Source organism: Cheilinus undulatus, linkage group 2 (genome assembly GCF_018320785.1).
Source record: "Cheilinus undulatus linkage group 2, ASM1832078v1, whole genome shotgun sequence".
In the NCBI taxonomy this organism is placed as follows: Eukaryota; Metazoa; Chordata; class Actinopteri; order Labriformes; family Labridae; genus Cheilinus; species Cheilinus undulatus.
Genome location: NC_054866.1, coordinates 5,500,014 through 5,520,639, shown reverse-complemented (window position 1 = coordinate 5,520,639; position 20,626 = coordinate 5,500,014). Strand labels below are relative to the sequence as shown.

The following is a 20,626-nucleotide window of genomic DNA, read 5'->3' as shown; positions in this document are numbered from 1 at the left end:
GTGTAACTTTGACTGTCGCTGTCTTGGCCAGGACACTCTTGAAAAAGATATTTTTAATCTCAGTGAGATAATTAACTCAGCTCTGTCACTCCTTCTTCACCTCCATCCTCAGCAAAACTCTTAAACACTTACCAGAGACCCCTAGGCACCTTGCATATATGAACTTAAATCACAAATAAAAGAGGAGAACATGTTTTGCTGCATTATAATAGCCTTGAATGAAGTGCTGAACTTTCTCCAGGTCAATATTCAGGGAATTTCTCACCTTAATGCTGAGATGTTGATGTTCATGTAAAACTCTTTTCTAAATTCTGTTCTTAGTGTCATGGCTCTCTCTCTGCCCCTTTCTCCTCCTCTCCTCTCAGAACCAACGCTCTGGTTGATCGGTCCATTTTAGCTGTGGTCCTCCTTGCTTGCATCACCCTGTGTGTCCTCTGCTACCTCCTCATTGCCACCAAACCCAGTCACCTTGACAACGGCCTACCACTCAGAGCACCAGGTAAGTGCACAAGCAAGCCTTTTAAGTCCACTTTGATTCAGGGAGTTGGTTTAATTCTGATTAAATTTTAGGGGGAAAATTAGAGAAAATATCCAAAACCCCAACTCTAACTTTGTTAGAACTGGGGTTCTGGCCCCCAGAACAGTTTAACCATTAGGCATCCCTTTAAACTAGGGAATAAAAGGGGATAAAAGTGGTAAATCTAGTAAACGATGATGCAAAGATATGGAGCAAATGTTCTCCTGTTAGACGTCAGGATTCACGTCGTTAACGTCAGGTCAGGATGTCAAACTAGACGACGATGTACGAAAAATTCTGACATGCTAGTCTTGTGGAATCGTGGTCGAGAGGAATCGTAAGGAGTCTTGGACGTGTCCTGAATTATGTCACACTGCAAGACAGTTTGTCGTTCCTGACTCTCAAAATTGGGCCCGAGTTTTGATGACGAGCTGTGACGTCACAGTCGGGCTTAAATCTGGCTAAATTCGTGTAGTCTGAGTCTGTTTTTAGGAAACGTTTTTGCCCCTACTTTATATGGTTATATTAATAATTTCTTTTGGTTTTTTGATTGATTAATTGTTTTTTTTGTAATCACCTCCAGTTCTGATCATGACAAAGCTTTGGTAATTTGCAGGGTTTAAATTAATAATTAATAATTTCATCATTTTAATTAATTAGTCAAATACATTTTGAGTGCCTCATTGACAGTCGCTGCGTCATGTTCACAAGTAAGTGTGAAGTGACAGCCCTCCTCACAAAGCAGATAATATTTATAACTTTCACTGGGAGAGCACAAACAAATGCTCTGGGATCCTAGACAACTAACACTAAACTTTTCATTTTCCCTACAGGCGCATCTTTGAAGAATTGTTAGATCATCCCATATTTATAAAATAAAGTTTAATTTCTTTGAACAAATATAAGATCATCAGATGTCAAGTGAGGTTATGATATGGTACAATATGATATGACTGACAAGATAAGTAGACGTTATTTGGGCTTTCATAGTGCGGTCTGACAATTTCCGTAAACATCGTCTGTGCCGTAGCCCGCAGCGCCACGGTTTTGCTACAACAGAAGGGAACAACCTCATCCACTGGAAGCGTGTCTAGAGCACTGTGCTGTGGCGTGCAGCCCTGATCACAGGGCAGAAATCACAGGAGATCTGTGAGTTCACATGGGAATAGTATGTCAACAGCGGATTATTTGACCTTTTTGGTGTAAAACAAAAAAAAGTTATCTTTTCCTCATCAATGCGTAGCTCTGTGACCCACTGACCTCTCGGTGACCCTTTGCTCTAGCTTCAGGATGAGACATAATATTGATATAGTGGTGATTTATGATTGAGAGCCTGTGCATTGTGTTGTATTTTGAACCAGATACTCTACACTTTTGACTTTCTGTTTGGAGCTTTCTGATCAATAAGTAATGACGTGGTTTGACAGCGCCAGTGCTGAAAACAGACATGCAGTGTATACCCAACGAAGCACGTTGAAGTGGCGCTTCAGCGATGCAATTTCTTATTACTAACATGCACAACCCAAGTTTATGTAAGGGTTAATACCCAATGAGGTGTCCAGTTATCAGGGATTAATAGACGATGTGGAGGCCTGAACCGTCCGATGCACAGCCGTCCCACAATAGTTTATAGCAGTTAAAACAGAAGAGGAGTGAGTTTTTGCGACACCTCTCAGAGTTAAGGTGAACCTGGAAACAAGACGTCCATCGGATATAGAAGATAAGACCGTCTTACATTACTGGTCTTAAACCGGAAGTCTGTCATTTTACTTTTGTTAGTTAAGTGATGGTTGATGCCGGTCCGCAAGCTCCTTAGACTGGCAGCGCTGTACTCCCTGCTCAGAAAATATCAGGTTGCTATAGTAACTCCTAAAGGAGTAACGGCTAACAGTTGCTGTGCATTGATTTGGAAAAGTGTAATGACTTTTTGACCGGAACTACATGTGAAGTTTGAACGGTGTCCATATACCAGAAGATAATGGACACCGATGGAATTTCCAGAGCCAATCGAGTATTCACCAAGACTATGGTATAAATTCATATCAACACCCACAGACATTTTTTATTTCATTTCTTTATGCCTTTATTTCACAGAGCTTTTTAAAATCCGACTGGTATAGTGTCTTTTCAGTGCCCTATGGATACATGCTTGGCCCAAAAAGGATACTGGCGCCATCCAGTGGCTAATAGTAAAATTGGAAGTTGAAGGTTCCCATTCAAAGGTGCATCATAGATAATGGCGGTAAGAGTGATACAGGATATTGCAAATTTGCAATCAAAATAAGCGATTATAATGGGTTTAAATGAGTGAGTTTTGTCCCCAAAGGACACCAACGTGGGGTTTTTTTTTTTTGGCTTGAAATTTTTTAAATGAGCAAAAATACACATCTTTGAGCAGTTTCATGCCAATCAAAACAGGATGCAAGACATGTACCCAGGTATACCTAAGGGTTAAAATCAGAAAATATGCAGAGGAAAAATATGTTGTGGTATTTAGGCCATGTTATTTCAAAAAAATACCAATAGGCTTTAAATGTTAGCTTAATGTTTGATCCATTTTACCAAAATCCCTCAGTCAGTCAGTGGATATGATGCATGACAAATACATACTCAAGAATCCATTCTTGATTGAAGAAGCTGTTTTCTACGGTGGCCGAGAAGTCTCACACGAATGCAAATTCAAAACGCTTTGCAAAAAGAAAAAAAACACGACGACATTTGAGAAAAACACAAATACAAAACTTGCTTCAGCGCATGAATACAAACACTCAGCGCCGCGCAAGGATACATAAACTCAGCACAGCGCGGAGGCAAACAGATTCCACAACAGCACAAAAATACAACAACTTGGTGCAGCAGATGCAAATAAAAACTCACAACACAATGGAAGTGGGGCTGTTATTAGGGACGGACCTGCTAAGCCTGCTAACGGCTCCGTTAGCAATAAAGTTACGTACAACACTGCTACTCAAAGTAATTTCTGTACTCACAGTATGTAATTTGTCGTGTGTTTTTTTTCTTGTGATTTTTAATAACTGTAACCTCCTGTACAGTTTAGTATGTATGTAAAGAACTATCTAAATCAAATTGATCGAGTCCATTCATTCATCTGACAGCTTACGTCATGCATATCTGACCCCAAACGTAGCTCTTCGCGCTGTTTGCCGGTTAAAAGTTACTTCTAAAACTTATCGATTACAAAATAAAATGTGCAAGAAGTGAAGCTGACAAACAAACAGTGTTTACTTACTTCAATTACTCGATCCAAGCGTGTCTTCAGTAAGTTTGAGTTGTGGTATGTAACTTTATTGCTAACGGAGCCGTTAGCAGGCTATCAGGTCCGACCCTAATAACGGCCCCACTTCCGTTGTGTTGTGAGTTTTTATTTCCATCTGCTACACCAAGTTGTTGTATTTTTGTGCTGTTGTGGAATCTGTTTGCCTCCGCGCTGTGCCAAGTTTATGAATCTTTGCGCAGCACTGAGTGTTTGTATTCATGCGCTGCAGTAAGTTTTTGTATTTGTGTTTTTCACAAATGTCATCGTGTTTTTTCTTTTTGCAAAGCGTTTTGAATTTGCATTTGTGTGAGACTTCTCGGCCACCATAGTTTTCCATGTCAACTTTCCACTTTAGGCACTTTGAGAGTTCAATTTTTCCCTCCAAAGAACCACCATAATAGACTGGTTTCCTGTTTCCCCACCAATCACAAGCTTTTTAGCATCAAACCCCATAAAATATATGGCGAAAATATTGCAATCGCCCCCTAGTGGCAGCTGCAGTCTAGGGGACTGGCACTGATCTCACTCCCTAAGGCAAAAAAATAATTTACATTTTTGAAGGAAACCAAAAAGAACAAAACAATTTTATATCAAGTGGGCCAAAATATTCTGTTTAAATTAGTTTTTTGGAAGTACAGTGTCAGTGTCTACCCAGTGTATGAATCCAGAAAAGTTCTCCTTCAAGTAAAATAGCGTTCCTTCCTTGCCATAGTTAGGTGTTCAGATTGTGATAAGCTGTTAAAGTGTAAAGAAGCATTGTTAACCCAAGTGATTTTGTAGCCTCTCTTTCTAAAACATCCCTCCAAATCTGTTGACTGGAAGTGAAAGTCTTCATCAGAGCTACAAATCAGTCTTACCCTGTTGAACCGGGAGTGCTCTGGAACTTTGTTTTCAGACCTTTTCTCTTTGCCTTCTACTTCATTTTGGATCCAGCACCCTATCCACTGATGTGTGTGTTCCACCTTTGACATTTCGGATTTGATGGCAGCAACACAACTAATAAAAAGTAGGGACAAAGCATCAAAAGGCTGGAAAAGTAGGTGGTAATAATGGAACGAAAAGCTTGTATTTTGCAATTAATTAGGTTAATTAGCAACAGGTCAGTAACATGACTGGGTATAAAAGCATCATTTTAGAGAGGCAGAGTCTCTTAGAAGTAAAGATGGGCACAGGTTCAATAATTTGCAAAAAAAAAAAAAGCATCTTAAAATTGTGGAAGAAAAATGTTCCCAGCTTAAAATTGGCAAGGACTTTGAATATCCCACCATCTACAGTATAATATCTTCAAATCAAGGGCAAAGGCTGAAGCTCAGTATTGTATGGTTGTAATCTTCAGGCCTCCAGGCAGGACTGCTTTAAAAACAGGCATCATTCTGTACTGAAAATCACTGCATGGACTCAGGAACACTTCCAGAAATCAGTCAGTCAACAAAGTTAGTTAAGTGACAGTTGAAGCTGTATCATGCAAAGAAGAAGCCATATGACCACAATCCAGACATGCTGCTGCCTTCTCTGGGCTAAAAGTAATTTGAAATGGACTGAGGAGAAAGTGGAGAACTGTTCTGTGTTCAAATGCATCAAATGTCAGGAAACCACGGGTGCCTAGCCCGACGCGCCAGATGGATTTGTTTCACACATCCATCTGGTAAACCTCCCATAGACAGTGTTTGGGAAAGGGCAGAGCCTTTGAAAAAAAAAAAAAAAAACTCGGAGGGTGTTTGGGTGAACGTTCTGTCTATCATATCTTTATGGCCCAATCAGAGCAACAAAATGTGAAGTCATAGCCCCAAACCGAGGTGCAACTCTACCGACAAGTAAACTCCATAGACAGCTGCATAACGCAAACCATGCGACTGTAGACATGTCAGTCCACGACTTTGGTCATTTTCAAAAAGAAAAAACTCACTGCTGTTCTTTGTTCCTCTTTTAACAAAGAAATCAAGTTTATCAAGTTCTGATATAACTGCCGCTTTCGCAGCATCCACACTAATGTCTTCCCGATAATTGCACCGGCCTCTTGTTGCTGCTTGCTTACGTCACGACTTGGCCACATCTGAAAGCACTGCCCCGAGATGTTGATTGGTCCTGTCACTTTCTAACTGGGCACAAACAGATGGGAGCTTCAAGAGAAGTCCATGGATATTTCAGCAAGACAATTCTTACCATACCATCACAACAGCATGGTTTTGCAGTAGAATAGTCCAAATAGCAAAATTCTCCTACGTGTTTTTAATTGGCACTTTTTACTTTTCAAGCCTTTTTTGCTCTGTCCCTACTTGTTTGAGATGTGTTGCTGCCATCAAATTCAAAATGAGCTAATGTTTTTCACAAAAAGGTAAAATGTCTCACTTTCTACATCTGATATGTTGTTTTTGTTCAACTGTAAATGAAATATAGGTTTAGGAGATCTGCATGTTTCATTTCTGTTTTAATTAACATTTTACTCAGCTTTCTCTTTTATCTGCTGCCCCTCCCCCTGAAAATAAGCACAGACTTATAAATGTATAAAAATGCAGGAACAAATTTTGAAGAGCTCTCACTATAGAGATTCAGAGCCACAAGGCCAAAGCTATCCCTGCAGAGCAGAGTCACGCCTTGTCTTTTCAATTAAGGCTGCTGCCATCTGGTCACTAACTTGGCACACCAGATAGACCATTTCATATGGTCATTGCATATGATTTATTTCACATTTATCTGGGAAACCTCCTCTGCAAGGTTATTGGTCCAGATCACAGTTCAACAGACAGCTTTCACACTTGCAGAAACAATCCACACCAGGGGCCTCATGTACAAAGACTTACGTGGATTTCCTACTGAAACATGGCGTACGCTCAAATCCAGAAAACGTTGTACGCATAAAAATATCCAGATGTATGGATCTGTTGGCACGCATGAATTAAAGCATCTTTCCTTCGTACGTCCCAATCAACGTGGAAATGAGCGCACATGTTTGAGTACCCGACTCCTCCCTGTCCACGCCCCCATTAAAATACACAAATCATATTTAAATGAGCCCTGCGCCCCCTCTCTGCACGCTCAGAAAATTAAAACAAAAGAATGAGTAAGACAGGAAAAAAGAAGAACTTCACAGAAAACAAATTGGAGACGCTTCTAACTGAAGTGGAGGTGCGCACAAATGTCCTCTTTGGCACACTGTAGGCATAACCTGTAAATGCAAGAGGAGTGAGTGGGAGAGTGTGTGTGAGGCTGTCAATGCTGTGAGATCAGAAAAGTGCACACATGGTGACATTTCACTCTTTATGCACAGATTTCACACTTTACGCACGTTGTTATTAACATGAGTACTTTGCACACAGAGACAATCAGGGGCTTGTTGGAAAGATCTGAAGCTGTACTTTAACCAGCAAAAAACAGCAAGTCACTAACTGTAACCACTGAATAGATGATGATGATGCTGTGAAGACGGGATAGTATTTAGGGGCACGTGCTCAATGCGCATCAGGGGGTTTAATATTAGGACAATTAAACAGATAAATTTACTCACCGAGAAGCCACCCATCACGCACAGTGCCAGCTTGTAGTCTGGTCCCAACCATGCTGTTACTCAGAATGTATGAATCGTGCATTGAACCAGGCCACCTCGCCACAATGGTGGTTAATTGCATTTGCGCATCACATATGATCTGTACATTGATCGAATGAAAATTTTTCCTGTTGACATATACTAATTCATCATGTGATGGTGCTTTTATAGCAATGTGTGTGATTGCTCCAATTACATTGGGAAAACCGGCTCTCGCTGCAAGTTTCACTTTAATGTTGACCTGTTCAGCTGCATTGTATGGGAATTTGATATACCTGGCGGACATGCAGATAATTCCGTCCCACACGGCTGGCATGGCTCGGCTTAGGGTCGACTGGCCCAGTCCCGACTGGAATGCCCCAGTTGCTAAGAACCCCAGTGTGGTCAGCACCTGTATGGATACAGGCAGTGCATGGCTCCTCGCTGTGTCCCTCAAAGCCGGCCGCAGCTCTGCGCAGTTACGGGAGAATTGCCCTTGGGCACCTAAAGCGGCGGATGAGCCAGTTGTCATCATGCGCCAGTAGATCCTCTCTGTCTCTAAACACATGTTCTCTTTTTCTTGCACCATTTACAGTGTCTTCTGATACTGCTAAAGCAGCCATTGTTGTTAACGGTATTTATTTTCACCACTTTATATTTAAATCCACTCGTGTAATCGCAGACATGTAGGTATGTTAATTGTTCATCAGTGCTATTTGTTCAAGTGTCTCTGATATGCACATCACATTTATTTACAGTTTTTTTGGATTGCTTAAACACGATTTTGAAAACAGGGCTCATTATGTCTGTGTCAAAAGCACTTTGTGCTACATTTTCTATGAAATGAAAAGTGCTATATAAATAAAGTTTGATTGATTGAAAACACTACACACAATTTACACAACCACACACACAAGTAGCAGAACACCTCAGATCCTTTGCAAAATTTAACACTCTTGTAAAAACTGTACACTAATTTAATAAAAACACATTTTGTTACCATATGTAACACACACGTTTAATATGACTTAATTCTGTTTGAACCAGTTACACACTGCTGTTGCTAAACTTAAACACTTTTAGCAATTCTACTTCTCAGCGATTAGAGTACTGTAAGTGAAGTACACAGAGAAAGTGCAAAAATATAATAAATCCACAAAACACAACACAAGACCAATGCAGCAGACTGAAGAAAATGTAATTTATTTCTCTTCATGTACCCAAATCAGTCAACATGTAAGCATGGAGAATAACAACAAAACATGCCCCATGTTCATGCTACTACAGTAGTGTGCCCGAATGAGGGGTACCTGAGCCTGGGGCCGGAGAACGTAAACCCTTCACTGCTGTGCCGATTGGGTTTAGATTTTTTTGATGAATTTGGTCCTCTTCTTCTTTGAGCATGTTCCCTTTTTGCTTCAGGTCTTCCTCTTCCTCCTCTTCCTCCTCCTCCTCCGTGGATTCCGCCTCTCACCCTCACGCTTCTTCTTCTGACTCCTTCTATTTTGGTTGAATACAGGTGAACTCACCTGCTGCATTTTTATAGTGCTTAAACCTGATTGGTGTGTCTACATTTAAGCAATCGTGTGTTTGTGCACCTGATGGCTGTGTTTAACCAATGACTCATAGGTGTGGTAATTTTACAGTCAGTGCTTTGGAATTGCAAGGAAGTGACATAGTGATATACTCCTGTGTCTAATGTATACAAGTGTGTTAAGTGTTCTGCAAATTACTGTGTGTATTGTTTTGCAAAAAGTGTGAAGCTGACATTGTGCTTATGGTGGTGCAAATCTGGGCCAATGTTTTGCTCCTTGAGTGTAAGGTTTTGATAATTGTGTAATACTTTTGATTTCAGTGTTTTTCCATTAAAAAAACTGTATTATAACAGTTTCTCAGCATTCACCTCGAGGTGTCGCCAAAGGATCCACAGCTGTAGAAACGTGCGTACGCCAGCCATGAAGTTGGTGTGAGGCACTGCAAATTTCCACGGTCTATTCACTCTTGATACATCTGAACTTTGCTGTGAAAAAGAACGTACGCCACGTTTTTGTACGCACCCTTTGTACATGAGGTCTCAGCTCAGTAAAGGGCTCGAGTTCGCTTCAGTAGACCCAAACAGGTTTGATGTGAAAGCCTTCACTGCATGTAAATGTACTGGCTGGTGAAACAGGTTAGGAGTGGTGGGGGAAGTGAGGTAGAAGGGGAAGCTGAAGGAGGGGTGAGAAGTCACCAAAGAGAGCATTTCTTGGTCTTACAATCTGCTCACAGTAATCCTGTAAATTACTCTCTTTTGTGCAATTGCATGTGTGCTTTCAGCAGGGGATGCCAGCGAAGGATCTTCTCATCTGAGAGTGAGCTGCTCCAGTGGCCTGCAGGATTCAGAAAACACTTCATGAGTCGGAAGCTGGACTGTGATGATCAGCCTCCAGACTCTGATCCAGGGGCGGACTGGGAGGAAACGTAGCCGGGGAGTCACTGACAGACCGACCCATTTAATGCACGGTATCAGGAGCCAGCCAGCTGGTGGCACACGTTTCATGTAACTTGATGAAACAAATCTATGCATTTGGTGTTTTGACTGTAATTCATAGAGGTATCAGTAAACTGAAGAACCCAATTAAGTAGCCTACAAAAACTGCATGTACTTATGCAGTGATTTTAATGCCTACAGATCATTGATTCAATAATATAAGGACCTATCAATTTGCCTATCTATACCCTGAATAAACCACTAGAGGGCAACATAATTACAACAAGAAGCCATTTTAAAATACTTTTATTTAAAAATAGATGAACTAAGCTAACTACAAGTGTACAAAAAACTTAACCCAGAGCATTTATGAAAATGAAGACTAAACTGAAAATAGTAAACTGACATTTGAAAACTAAAACTTGAAAGGTGAAGGACATTCACTTGATTCTCCTTCCTTAAGCACCTTTCCTTTGCTTTTTTGGTCCTTACCAATAAACAAGCTAGTAAGTAAGTCAGTTAGTGCCAGTCTGTCTCAAACTTTCCCCCTCTTGATAGTGTGGTATAAAAGTGAGGGATGCAAGGTGCATTGAAACTCAACAACATAACAGTATATAGAGTACTCGTCCATTTGTTGCTTATGAAGGCTGGGTTGAAGTGGTTTATGTTGACAATGGGGCAGGGGTAGAAAGTGACTTATTACATTTACTCAAATTACTGTGATTGAGTAGCTTTTTGTGCACTTGTGCTTTTTGTGTAGTTTTTAAAATCACTATAAGTATTTTTTGAGTGAAGTATTGCAAGTAAATTTTAACCAGAGTAACTGTACTTTTACTTGGGTACAATAGTCTGGTACTTTTCCACCTCTGTAATGGGGCCACAGTCCTCTCTGGAGTCCCCTCTAGAACATATATGCTGGTCTATCTGGATGAGAGACAAAAAAATATGGTGTACACATTATTGAAGTAATCAGCAAAATATAAAGATGACAGTATTAAGGTTTAGTGCACAAGTTAGTGCATATAAAAACAAACAAGCCAAACAAGCATCATGGTCATTAACCTCACCATAATCATACTGGTGCCTTGTAAGGGTTCCTGAGGCCGTTCTGCCAGTTGCCCTCCTGTTTTGCCCTGGGTGTCATCATCATTTCTGCTTTGAGGCCTCCTGCTATCCACCACATCTGGATCATCTTCAGTCTAAGTAAGAGACTGGTGTTGTTAATCATGCTAGTTAATCAGAGCAACAACATGCAGTAAACATTAGGTTAGTTTAATATCAGTACGTACATGAGATGAGGTAAGGATATAACACTTTATTAAGGCTTGCACATACACACCAGGGCAGCACATATTATTTGTTTCATTCTTTTATTATTGTTCTTTTGAAATATTTGTTCATCATCTTCATCCCAATATTAACTTGCCAAGACAGCCTGAACCAAGATAAAAAAAAAGTTCACGTGGTAACAAATTATATCTTGTTATGTCTTAATGACTTGAATGTTTCAATTAAACAGGATTACCGCACATTGTAGTTTTTCCTCATTTCAGACAGGCCTAAAACACACTGGGTAATTTCAAACACACAGTAACATTATCTATAGGCATGTTGACAAATACAGGAAACCCTGAACAGTCCTAATTTTGGACTCTGTAAAAGCTAATATTAGGCTAGCTATCACTACCTCATTAAGGTCATTAAAAAGCAAACTAGAATTAGTCAAATGGGCATTTTCACGTAAAGCATCACCAAGTCCCAACCATAACTTACCATACATCACTGGTTCTTTGACTCTGCTCTGGAGACTGCTTTATGGCAAGCCATTTTAACATTTAAAAGCTAGACTGGATATGTGTTGCAGATATCTGTAATTCAATTTTGCCTAGTCAAAAAAAATATTTCAGATATCTGCAAATACATTCAGCCTATCCACAATCGTCATTACAGATATCTACATTGTTATTTCGGATATCCACAATGTGAATTACAGATGTCTGCAACTGAATTGTAGATATCTGTAATTCTGATTTAAGATATCTCTAATTAGATTTTGACTAGGCAGAATTAGAATTACAGATAGCTTGAATTGAGGTGAATTAAAGAAAAGTCATAAATAATAAATATTTTAGTTTTTTTTTTTAATGACAGACTGCTGTTTTATTAACAACCAGAATAAATGTAAGAAATAAAAAAATCTCCAGGTACAAAAAAATACACTTTAGATTCCTGAAAAATGAGACAATATTACCTGAAGCATTATCTAATTTGCAGGTAGAGTAAGGTTATAGTGCACAACACATCAGCACAAATATGTGGCAGAAGGTCAAAGTGCTCACTTTCTGAAATAGATGTAAGATGAACATTACAGCTGTTATATTTAAAATTCAAATACAGTTAAAATCATGTGATTTAGGTGCTTTTATCAGCGACTGTTATTTATTATATATTCAATGAAGAGAATATTCCAGAATTATTTTATCAACCCTGTGTTTTTATTTATTACATAATTAATGAAAAGAATATTCCAGAATTATTTTATCAACTCTGTGTTTTTATTAATTATATATTTAATGAAGAGAATATTCCAAAATTATTTATCAACGCTGTGTTTTTATTTATTATATATTTAATGAAGAGAATATTCCAAAATTATTTATCAACCCTGTGTTTTTATTTATTATATATTTAATGAAGAGAATATTCCAGAATTATTTATCAACCCTGTGTTTTTATTTATTACATAATTAATGAAGAGAATATTCCAGAATTATTTATCAACCCTGTGTTTTTATTTATTATATAATTAATGAAGAGAATATTCCATAATTTATCAACCCTGTGTTTTTATTTATTATATATTCAATGAAGAGAATATTCCAGAATTATTTATCAACCCTGTGTTTTTATTTATTATATAATTAATGAAGAGAATATTCCAGAATTATTTATCAACCCTGTGTTTTTATTTATTATATAATTAATGAAGAGAATATTCCAGAATTATTTATCAACCCTGTGTTTTTATTTATTACATAATTAATGAAGAGAATATTCCAGAATTATTTATCAACCCTGTGTTTTTATTTATTATATAATTAATGAATAGAATATTCCATAATTATCAACACTGTGTTTTTATTTATTATATAATTAATGAAGAGAATATTCCAGAATTATTTATCAACCCTGTGTTTTTATTTATTATATATATTCAATGAAGAGAATATTCCAAAATTATTTATCAACGCTGTGTTTTTATTTGTTATATATTTAATGAAGAGAATATTCCAGAATTATTTATCAACCCTGTGTTTTTATTTATTACATAATTAATGAAGAGAATATTCCAGAATTATTTATCAACCCTGTGTTTTTATTTATTATATATTCAATGAAGAGAATATTCCAGAATTATTTATCAACCCTGTGTTTTTATTTATTATATATTTAATGAAGAGAATTATCCAGAATTATTTATCAACCCTGTGTTTTAATTTATTATATAATTAACGAAGAGAATATTCCAGAATTATTTATCAACCCTGTGTTTTTATTTATTACATAATTAATGAAGAGAATATTCCAGAATTATTTATCAACCCTGTGTTTTTATTTATTACATAATTAATGAAGAGAATATTCCATAATTTATCAACCCTGTGTTTTTATTTATTATATATTCAATGAAGAGAATATTCCAGAATTATTTGATCAACTCTGTGTTTTTATTTATTATATATTTAATGAAGAGAATATTCCAGAATTATTTATCAACTCTGTGTTTTTATTTATTATATAATTAATGAAGAGAATATTCCAGAATTATTTATCAACCCTGTGTTTTTATTTATTATATAATTAATGAAGAGAATATTCCAGAATTATTTATCAACCCTGTGTTTTTATTTATTACATAATTAATGAAAAGAATATTCCAGAATTATTTTATCAACTCTGTGTTTTTATTATTTATTATATAATTAATGAAGAGAATATTCCAGAATTATTTATCAACCCTGTGTTTTTATTTATTACATAATTAATGAAGAGAATATTCCAGAATTATCAACCCTGTGTTTTTATTTATTACATAATTAATGAAAAGAATATTCCAGAATTATTTTATCAACTCTGTGTTTTTATTATTTATTATATAATTAATGAAGAGAATATTCCAGAATTATTTATCAACCCTGTGTTTTTATTTATTACATAATTAATGAAGAGAATATTCCAGAATTATTTATCAACCCTGTGTTTTTATTTATTACATAATTAATGAAGAGAATATTCCAGAATTATTTATCAACCCTGTGTTTTTATTTATTACATAATTAATGAAAAGAATATTCCAGAATTATTTTATCAACTCTGTGTTTTTATTAATTATATATTTAATGAAGAGAATATTCCAAAATTATTTATCAACGCTGTGTTTTTATTTATTATATATTTAATGAAGAGAATATTCCAGAATTATTTATCAACCCTGTGTTTTTATTTATTATATATTTAATGAAGAGAATATTCCAGAATTATTTATCAACCCTGTGTTTTAATTTATTATATATTCAATGAAGAGAATATTCCAGAATTATTTATCAACCCTGTGTTTTAATTTATTATATATTCAATGAAGAGAATATTCCAGAATTATTTATCAACCCTGTGTTTTTATTTATTATATATTCAATGAAGAGAATCTTTCTTAATTATTTACCAGACCAAAGGCTGGACCGTCTCAGTGCTGTGACCTGCTCCTAAACCAGACTTTAGTCCAGACCGTCTCAGTGCTCTAAAACCAGACTGAAATTTCTCAGAGAGGTTGAGACATGAAAGATAAAAGCTGTGAAGAAACCACCGTCTCTAAAACTTTAGATAAAAATGGAAGTTTTGAGATTGGTCTGAACTGATTAAAATCAGAGGGGTCAAGATGGGTTTCTTTAAAAGAGGTTGGACCACAGCTTGTTTAAAAACCAAGCCAAACAATTATTGATTATTGATCAAATACTGGGCCCAACTGTGATTAAAACCTCTTTGAGACATTTGGTGGGAATTAAATCAAGGTCGCACGTAGCTGTTTTCATGTGGGGTAAAATCTCAGATAAATAAGGACAAGGACACAGGCTCAAAACTACTGAAGTTATAAAAATATCCCTACTTGTGTTTAAAATCTGGGCTGGGGATGTGATATTTTCCCTGATGTCCTAGACTCTAAAACCTTAAATAAAACTCGGGGGTTAGAATGATTAACTAAAATTAAATTAGAATATTTTGATAGCTCTTCATATTTCATTAAAAACTTGTAACGTGTTTTGTCCCACTTCTTTCTTTTCTTCTTCAGTCTCTCTTTAAATCATTTATGGACTCTGTTAACCATGGCTGTGGAGCACTATTTTATTATTTTATTTTACTTTATTTTTGTTTTATTTTATTTTTAATGGTGAAGAAAAAAACAAGACAGATGAGTGATATTCAAGTGGTACATGAGGAACAGTGAGAGATGAAGAGGGGGAGGTGAAGAAAAAAATTAATTAAAACTGTATTTTAATATATATTCATAATATTAGAATATAATAATAAACATTTATATATATACAATAATAAAAAATGAATAATAATATAAAAATAAAAAAAAAACATACAAGGAAAACCTTGTTAAGACAGTAATACAAAATACTGGAGGCCTATAGCAAAGATTGTCAGAAGGAAAACCGTTAGAGTGTTATGGTCATTAGTATGGGGGTTATATACAGAGAAGAATATTAATGGTTATAATATTAATAATGATAAACAAGAGTAATAATAAAATTAAAAACAGATGATAATTATCATAGATAGAGTTGAAGATTTAAAAAATTTGATGAACTTGGACAAAATTAAACACAGAAATACACAAAGTGCAAATACCCTCCATGAACAGATGAATAAACCAACAAAATAGTCATAGTAGTCATTTTATGTGATCTGTCCCCTGTCAGATGATGTGGTGATGTGTGATTTCCTTGTCTTTCCAGGTGGGAAAGTTTAATGTTCTTTCATTGATGGTAAAGTCTGGGTTGTTCCAAATTGGGGAGCAGGTGGATGGTGCAGCTGTGAAACCTGTGATATGGAGAGCTTTCCACCAAGCTGTCAGAGCTGAGGCTATGTAATACTGTGGAAACAATGATGTTTGACTGACTGACTGATAAACAGGAGGTCTGATAAATACTGCATAGTGACTGTTCTGTTTGTAACCAATGAGAATCTAGATCTGAGGGATTTAACCATTTAATTACATATTGAAGATGATTTTCTAGATGATATCATTCAAAGTTTGGGGCTTCTAATCCACCATAAGATTAAGATTGTTGTAAAGTTGGGGGGAATGCTTTTCCAGTAGAATTAAGATACAGAAGAGTTGAGAGACTTGAAACAAGAGGTGTTAGGGGAAATACGAATCATGGAAAATGAATCATTTATTTTAGATAAAATTGACATTTTGTGGAAATTCTTTCCAAAAGGGAGATAGGTAGGTTGATCCAGCGAGTAATGGTGTGAAATTAAGGGTAAACAGCTCTGACAGCTTGGCGGAAATATGAATTCCTAAATATTTTGTTACTCGTGGGAATGTGATGAGATGGTGACTGGGCGGCCACATCCCATTTATCTGTGCTGAGCAGTAAGATGGTGGACTTTGACCGGTTAACTGAATAGTTTGAGGGTTCTGAGTATTATTTCATAACTTTCAAACATTCTTGGAGGGATCAGAGTGGGTCCTAGAGGAGGAGGAGTAACACATCATCTGTGTAAAGAATGATTTTTTTGCTCTATGGTGGATGTCTGTATGCCTTTGATTTTTTTATTCTGTCAGATAGCAGCAGCCAGGGGTTCAATGAATATGGTGAAGAGGGGATGGAGAGAGAGGACATCCTCGCCTGGTGCCATTGTTAAGAGTGAAACTGTGTGATATTAACCCATTAGTGGTGACTGTGGCCATAGCTGAAATGTAAAGTGCCCTTATCCAATTTATAAATGACTCTCTCAACCCTAGTTTTTGTAGTGTATTGAATAAAAATGTCAAATTAACCCTGTCAAAAGCTTTTTCTGCATCAAGTGAGAGAACTGCTGGAGTTTTTGATTATTAGAAAGCTGCATGAGATTAAGAAGTTTGTGTGTTATGAGAGGATTGTCTGCCTTTAATAAAACCTGTCTGATTTGGATGTATGATAGGTGGCATGACTTTTTCTGTTCTGTTTGCCAGTGCTTTGCTGAAAATGTGGATGTCTGTGTTGATGAGGGAAAGTGGACGGCAGCTGGATGGAGAGGTGGGGTCTTTTCCTGGTTTCAGTAGGAGTGTTATCTTTGCCGTGTTCATTGTCGGTGCTATATGGTTGCTGGTTGTGAATTCACTGATCATTTTTAAAAATAGAGGGGAGATGGTAGACCAGAAATGTTTCCAGAACGAAGCAGGGGAGCCATGTGGACCAGGTGCCTTGTGAATTGTCATGTTGCTTAGTGCTATATAGAATTCTTTTGGAGTTAATGGTTGATTGAGAAAGGTCATTTATTCCTGTCAGCTGGGGTAGATTTATGGTGTTTAGAAAATGCTGGATATCAGAAATATGTAGGCTATGCCCAGAAGAACATAAATCTCTACAGAAGTCTTGAAAAAGGTTGTTTATGTCTTCAGAGCTGTGCTGAGGCTTCCCTGTTGAGTCCTTGACAACTGTAATTTGTAGATTTTTCTTTATTGTGTTTAAATTTGCCAGGTATTTACTTGATTTGTTATAATTTTGAAATTTGTCTAATTTTAGTTGTTCAATTAGGAATTGGGTCTTTTTGTTTAAATAGTCATCAAGTTCCAGTTTGTCCTTTCTTAGTTCACTGTGTATTTCTCGCATTTGAGTGGAGGAGTAGATGTTTTCTGTTTCTTATGTGAGGAGTGTGAGATGATCCTGCCCCTTACCGCTTTGCCTGTATCTCAGAGAAGTGTTGCAGAGGTGTTTGGAGAGTCATTTAGTTCTCTGAAGGATGTCCATTCTCTCTTGAAATAGGTAGCAGACTCTGGGTCTTTAAGCAGAGATGTGTTAAACCACCTCGTTGACGTTTTTGGATGAGTCTGAAAGAAACTGGACCATGGTCTCTTATAATAATTGAGTGTATTTTTGTGTCTGATATATCTGAATGCAGAGAGTTGCTGGTCAAAAAAAAACTCTATCCTGGAGTATGAATGTTGAACCTGTGAGAAAATGAGAGTACTCTCTTTCGTTTGGATGGTTTAGCCTCCAACTGTCGCCAAGACCACAATCCTCCATACACTGTTTTAAGACTTTTGTTGATTGTTGTGGTCTAATGGTTCCTGAGATATTGGATCGATCTATGGATGAATCTAGTACAGTGTTGAGGCATTTGTTTTCAGTAATTAGTGGAACCATTTGTTCTTGACTAAACTCCAGACTGTGTTTTAGGTTTTGAAATTCCTTGTACAGCAGATCAATGGCAGCAAACTTTACATCTAAGCATCTAAGGCTTCCAGTTTATTGTCTCTGGAGAGGAGTCTGTCACTAACCTCACTGAAACAGTGCAATGCATTGGTCTGCATTGGTGGGGGGTGGGGGTGTAAGTGAATCCAGTGATCTGGCTTGTTTGGCATAGGGAGACGTGTTGTGGGAGAAGTTATAGTTTATCTTCCTCCCATCACAGCCCCCATCCCCTCTGTGACTGCCCCCATCCCCTCTGTGACTGCCCCATCCCCTCTGTGACTGCCCCATCCCCTCTGTGACTGCCCCATCCACTCTGTGACTGCCCCATCCACTCTGTGACTGCCCCATCCCCTCTGTGACTGCCCCATCCCTTCTGTGACTGCCCCATCTCCTCTGTGACTGCCCCATCCACTCTGTGACTGCCCCATCCACTCTGTGACTGCCCCATCCCCTTCTGTGACTGCCCCATCCCCTCTGTGACTGCCCCATCCCCTCTGTGACTGCCCCATCCCCTCTGTAACTGCCCCTTCCCCTCTGTGACTGCCCCATCCCCTCTGTAACTGCCCCATCCCCTCTGTGACTGCCCCATCCCCTCTGTAACTGCCCCATCCCCTCTGTGACTGCCCTATACTGCACAATATGATTTCTTATCTTTAAAAGGGCCAACAGAGTCCAGGGCACATTTACAGGTCTGATTAAAAAGCGAGATGAGCTCTTCTGTGTTTAAATCTGTGTTAAAGACTCTGAATTAAAAACCTTTTCTGTGAACAGGAACAAAAGGCTGAGATAAAAACATGTTAAATAAAACTAGTTTGTGGTCTGACACACAGATATTCTTTATAATAAAACCATCAGGACTAAGACCACAGTGTCATGAATAAAAACAATGTCCAGTCGAGGAGGTCTAGAGATATTCAGAAGAGGTAAAATTACTGGATAAAACAGGAGAGCATTTAAAGTCTTTTCTATATATAGCAGCAGACCCCCCTCCTCCAGATGTCTAATCAGTATGAGTGTGGTCAAGGAAGTCTGAGGCTTCCTTGGCTACTGTAACTGTAACAATGACTGACTGATTGACCCTTGTATTTTCAAAAGGCCTGAACACTCACCATTGTAAGAGCAGCACTTTAATGATATACAGATATGCACCATTTGATGTAATAATCCCACAAGTCACAGTGAGGCAGAAAAATTTTTTTCCATTCATGTTCATCATAATAACAGTCATTTACACTGAATGGCATAGTGCATTCAGCCACTGCAGTAACCTGTTGTGAAGTGTAAGGTTTTTCAGCTTTGAAACTTGTTCTACCCAACTTTATAAATGACTACACCGCGTTTCAAATTATTATGCAAATTGGATTTTAGTGTCATAAAAATTCAGTTTTTTGTTTTTCAATGAAACTCATGGATGGTATTGTGTCTCAGGGCTCTTTGTGTGAGGATTATAAGTACACAAGCACATAAGAAGGCACCCCCCTTTACGTATTATTATTACTGTTAAACTGTGGTTCATCCTGTCAAAGAAGTGTAATCCATTTTATGTGTTCTTTAGAGATTGCTAAAATGAACACATCATGTGTTCATTTTTAACACACTTGCATGTCTAGTTAAGGACAACACATTTTGTTACTTTTAACACACTCAGTGCGTGTGCACATTTAACAATACTGTGTGTTAAATACACTCTAAGAAATGAAATAGTGATGTTGTTCATATTATGTAACTTTGTTGTGTTAAAATTACTCGAACGTTTTAAGTTTTTAGAGAAAACTTAACTAGGTTTCATTGAAATACTTAATAATAATTAATAGTTAGAGATTTCAAGGCTACACAACACAGTTGAGTAAAACGGACATAACTATCTCACTTAAATCCAACACGCACGCAAAGATACTGTACTATAACACATTCTCAGACATGTGCAATGGAACAGAACAACCATCGCCACTTGCACACCATGTAGCAGCACAAGTGGTGTAACAGTATTTTTTTAAATCACATATTGCTTGTTTGTATAAGGTTATGGCTATAGATATCAAGATGTAGCCAACACTTGGTTATTACTCAAATTACTTGAGTTTTGACAAATCTGCAGTTTTCCCAGAATGCCTTTAGTCACTAAACCTCTGTTTGCTGCTGCTGTCTTGGCCAGGACACTCTTGAAAAAGAGATTTTTAATCTCAAAGAGGTTTTCTCCTGGTTAGATAAAGGTTAAATAAAATATTTAAATAAAGTGCACCATGAGTGAAGTTGCTGTCTCAATTAAACCGGTCTCGCCTACAGGGGTCAATGTTACTGTCGTTAAATTTCAATGAATGGAAGATGGCACACCGACATTGGTGAAATGTCACCTACTGAATAAGTGGAT

General features: G+C 37.3%; 1 protein-coding gene across 1 annotated transcript in view; it reads left to right on the top strand.

Annotated features, from left to right (window-relative positions):
• Nucleotides 1–20,626, top strand: part of LOC121521941 (protein shisa-like-2A) — a 56,813-nt gene that overhangs the window by 3,745 nt on the left and 32,442 nt on the right. The window contains exon 4 of the mRNA XM_041806157.1: nucleotides 366–499. Coding sequence (XP_041662091.1) covers nucleotides 366–499 — 134 coding nt within the window. The remainder of the gene's footprint in view (nucleotides 1–365; nucleotides 500–20,626) is intronic.